Source organism: Vollenhovia emeryi, unplaced genomic scaffold (genome assembly GCF_000949405.1).
Source record: "Vollenhovia emeryi isolate VEMERY1.0 unplaced genomic scaffold, V.emery_V1.0 DF939343.1, whole genome shotgun sequence".
Taxonomy (NCBI): domain Eukaryota; kingdom Metazoa; phylum Arthropoda; class Insecta; order Hymenoptera; family Formicidae; genus Vollenhovia; species Vollenhovia emeryi.
Genome location: NW_011967023.1, coordinates 160,037 through 164,153, shown reverse-complemented (window position 1 = coordinate 164,153; position 4,117 = coordinate 160,037). Strand labels below are relative to the sequence as shown.

Sequence of the window (4,117 nt, the reverse complement as noted above, 5' to 3'; positions counted from 1 at the left end):
GACTTCAAAAATCCTCAAATGCCAAGTTTCATACCAATCCGGTTAAAATTAATAGACATTAGCTGTCATTTTGGATCCGCCATTTTGAATTTTGAACTTTTTGGTGTCAGATTCGTTATCAGCTACCTTGAGAACTCTTAAGTACCAAGTTCTAAACAAACCCGCTGTTGTGACCGAGGGATGGAATGGTATTAATAATACTTTCCGTACGTGGCACTTGCTATATTCTATCTTGTACAGCGTCTGTTCTTACTACATAACTAACAAAAAGATGCACGCTATTTTTGATTGCCATTCATACCTCTGGCTCGCTTACTCTCTCCTGAACCATAGACTACTGAACTTAGTAGCGCCACTACAGTCTCCCCCACTTAATTGGAATACTTAAATGTGTCGGTATCCTTTATTGAATATAATCATCCAAATATCTGGGTTGCCGGCGTGGTCTGTCTGACCGTCGGATAGGTCCCAGTCTATCCGGCCTTCGTCTCTGGGTTTGTATTACTGGCTCCAGTTGTGGATCCGGTTGTTGGTCCAGTTGTGGTTCCGGTTGTTGCGCGACGTCCAATCCAGGAACACCTTCAATTGATGAATGTCTGGATACCGGGTTATCGAAACTAAATCGGACTTGCTTGACTTGAGTGCTACGAAGCTGGTCCACATGACGTTTTAACGTTAACCCCGAGTCTAGTCGAACGACGTAGTGTAGAGCTCCCAACTTTCTGAGAACAGAGCCAAAAATCCATGTGAACTTGTTCCGTAATTCACGTGATTGAATCCTCTCTCCCACTTTAAATGTTCGGGTGCATGATGGTGTAGACGCGTTACTGGAAGGCTTATAAGGACGTAAAGCATCCAATTTGATGCGCAGTTTGCGATTTAAGTAGAGCTCTGCAGGTGATTGTCCACAAGCTAATGGAGTTGCTCGATAGCGCAGAAGTATCTCCTGTAGTTTGGTATGCAGCGAACAATTATTATCCGCGAGGGCTTTCAGACATAATTTCAGGGTCTGGACTGTTCTTTCGGCAAGACCGTTGGTAGCGGCATGTCCTGGCGCAATAAACTTTTGAAAAATTCCGTTTATTTCACAATAAGACTTAAATTCTGTGCTTGTAAATATTGTAGCATTATCTGAGACAAGCATTTGTGGATATCCGTGACTGGAAAAGATATTATCCAGCAGTTGGATAGTACTGTTAGATGTAGGTGTTGAGGCTAATGCCTTGATTTCAAGCCATTTCGATTTTGCGTCAATGCATACCAAGAAATTGTATCCATCTAAAGTGGCATAATCGATATGGATGCGTTCCCAATTATTCTTAGGTTCATCCCAGGGATGCAGTGGAGCTTTTGGCGGATTTGAACGCAGTAGAGCACAGGACTTGCATGATTTAACGATGTCTTCGATAGCCTTATCGATTCCCTTCCAATAGACATAACGTCGGGCGAGTTGCTTCATTTTGGTAATCCCGATGTGGGTTGCATGTAGTTTTAGAAGTACCTGTTCCTGGAGATTTTTGGGAATGACTACGCATTCATTTCTAAATAAAATGCCATGGTTCAGAGTGTATGGTGAATCAATATCCTGAGTAAGAATATCCTGTTTGATAGATCCTAGTTCAGCATCTTTGTCCGTTTCCGTGATAACCATATCAGCTGTGAGACGATCGGTTGTTATACTGGAAATTGATTCAGTACAAATTTGATGTACCTCTTCTGCTAATAATGTTTCCATTGAGCTAGCATTTTTCCGGATTGATGCTCTGGATAGACAGTCAACATTTACGTTTGCTTCTCCACGTTTAAACTTGACGGTATAGTCAAATCCTGATAAAAATGCTGCGTATCTGAGTAATCGGCTGGATGTTATAGCTGGTAAATGCTTTTTATGATGAAAAATTCGAGTCAGTGGTTCGTTATCCGTAACGAGTGTAAAGTGTCGACCGAAAAGGTAATTAAAAAAATGATTGATACCAAAGACTATGGCAAGAGCTTCTCTGTCCAACTGGCTATAATTACATTCGGCTACCGTCAGAGATCTGGACGCATAAGCGATTGGCCTTTCTTGTTCGTCGATAATGTGGCTCATTATTGCGGCAACTCCTGTGGGGCTTGCATCGCAGGATAATATTATTGGAAGATCTGGATCATATGGTACTAGTATTCGATCACTGGCCATTTTATTTTTGAGATGCGTGAACGCAGCTTCACATGTAGCTGACCATTTAAAATTATAGTTCTTCTTAAGTAGAGTTCGGAGTGGTATCGTTTTCGTGGAAAGGTCTGGAATAAACCGTGCATAGTATGTAAGTAATCCTAGGAACCGACGAACTTCTTCCACATTTTTGGGTCGCGGCATTTCAAGTATTGCTTGAACTTTTGCTGGAGACTTTGAGATCTGGTTGTGTTGGACTACATGACCAAGGTATTCGATTTTTTCTGCGAAGAAAATACACTTTCCTCGATTTATGTGGAGGTCATAAACTTGAAGCCGGGCTAAACATGCGTGAAGATTTTGTAGGCATTCTTCCTGTGTGGCGCCATGCACGATTACATCGTCGAAATAAGATTCCATCTTTTTCAAATCTTGAAGAATTTGCTCCAATATGCGATTGAATTCAGCTGGTGCTACTTTTATTCCGAAACTCAATCTGTTCATACGATACGTACCACGATGTGTAGTAATTGCTTGAATTTGGCTGCTAGTATAGTCTACCGGCACATGTAAGTATGCCTTATAAATATCAAGTTTACAAAAGTATTTAGAATGTCGTAGACGGTTGAGGATGTCCGGGATATTCCGAAATGGGTGTTTTGACGTCACTAGACGTTCATTTACCCCAACTTTATAATCGACGCATAGGCGTACGCCCCCATCCTTTTTTGGAATCACTACTAGAGGCGAGCCCCAATCACTTGCATCTATTTTTGAAATAATTCCTTCTTTTTCTAGATTATCGAGTTCTTTTTCAACTCGTTCGCGCAGAGCGAAAGGTACATTACGTTCTTTAGTATAGACTGGAGTGGCTTTTTCGCGTAATTTCAGAGAAACTGTGTGATTTGGAATACAACCTATCTTTTGTTCAAAAACATTTGAATATTGTGTAAAAAGATCATTAATCGAGTAAATTGATCCAGGAGTAGAGGTCCGCGAACCAGTTTGCATGTCTGTATCAACATCTTCGAGTTTTATTCCTAAGCGGCGTATCCATATGCGGCCTAGGATGGCTGGACGACCTTCTGGTACAACATATATTTCTTCTGATGATTGGTGTTTTTTATATGAAACTTCGATGTTTGCTTTACCCTTAGAAAAAAACATGTCATTAGTATAAGTTCGAAAACATATATTAGTAGGTGTCACGGATATGTTGAGATTTAATTTCCGGAATTCGTTTTCTGGTAATAGTGTATATCCCGTTCCGGAATCGACTTCGAATACTGCTGGTTTCCCATTTAGAAGTACAGTTGTGAAGTACTTTTGTGCGTCAATTGTTGAAATTCGTTCGGCTGAGCTGTCATATAAATCAATAATTGCACAATTTTGTTTACTATCTAAAGAATCAACAAAAATTTTATTAATACCGAGAGTAATATTCTTATTCGAATCATGTACATACTTTGTAGTGTCTTCCCCATTATTAGAACTAGCATTTGCGTTTGCTTGCTTTTTTAGCCCTTTTTCGTTCAATAATGTTGTGATACATACCTTTGCAATATGCCCTGTTTTCTGGCATGAGTTACATTTGAGCTTATACCTATCCGTTTGACATTCACTTATGTGATGGTTATTCTTACCACACCTGAGACATAATCCTGCAATACCGAGAGTAATATATAATCAATCCTGGATTTTGATTTTGGTCTGGAATATGAGCGATGGCGATAATTTGCCCAGTAAGCAAGGAACATTAAATCAACATTTAGAAACATTAATTCCATGTAAACTTTCTTAACGTTTTTCCATAATGTTTTATAAATATTGTAATTATATTATTTAATAATATGGCATTTTTTAATATCATAGAAACGTTGTGAAAATATTAGTTTAATTATATTTTCTATGTTAGTTTAACATTTTTATTTGTGTAAATGCAACATAGATGCAATGTTTCTA

At 39.1% G+C, this 4,117-nt stretch overlaps 1 protein-coding gene across 1 annotated transcript; it reads right to left on the bottom strand.

Moving 5' to 3' along the window:
* Positions 1-403: 403 nt before the first annotated feature.
* LOC105558454 (uncharacterized protein K02A2.6-like) lies at positions 404-3,639 on the bottom strand. The gene is made up of 2 exons (XM_012006152.1): positions 3,621-3,639; positions 404-3,555 (listed from the first exon to the last, which is right to left on the bottom strand). The coding sequence occupies exons 1-2, from the start codon at positions 3,637-3,639 to the stop codon at positions 404-406; spliced, it is 3,171 nt and encodes a 1,056-aa protein (XP_011861542.1).
* Positions 3,640-4,117: the final 478 nt, after the last annotated feature.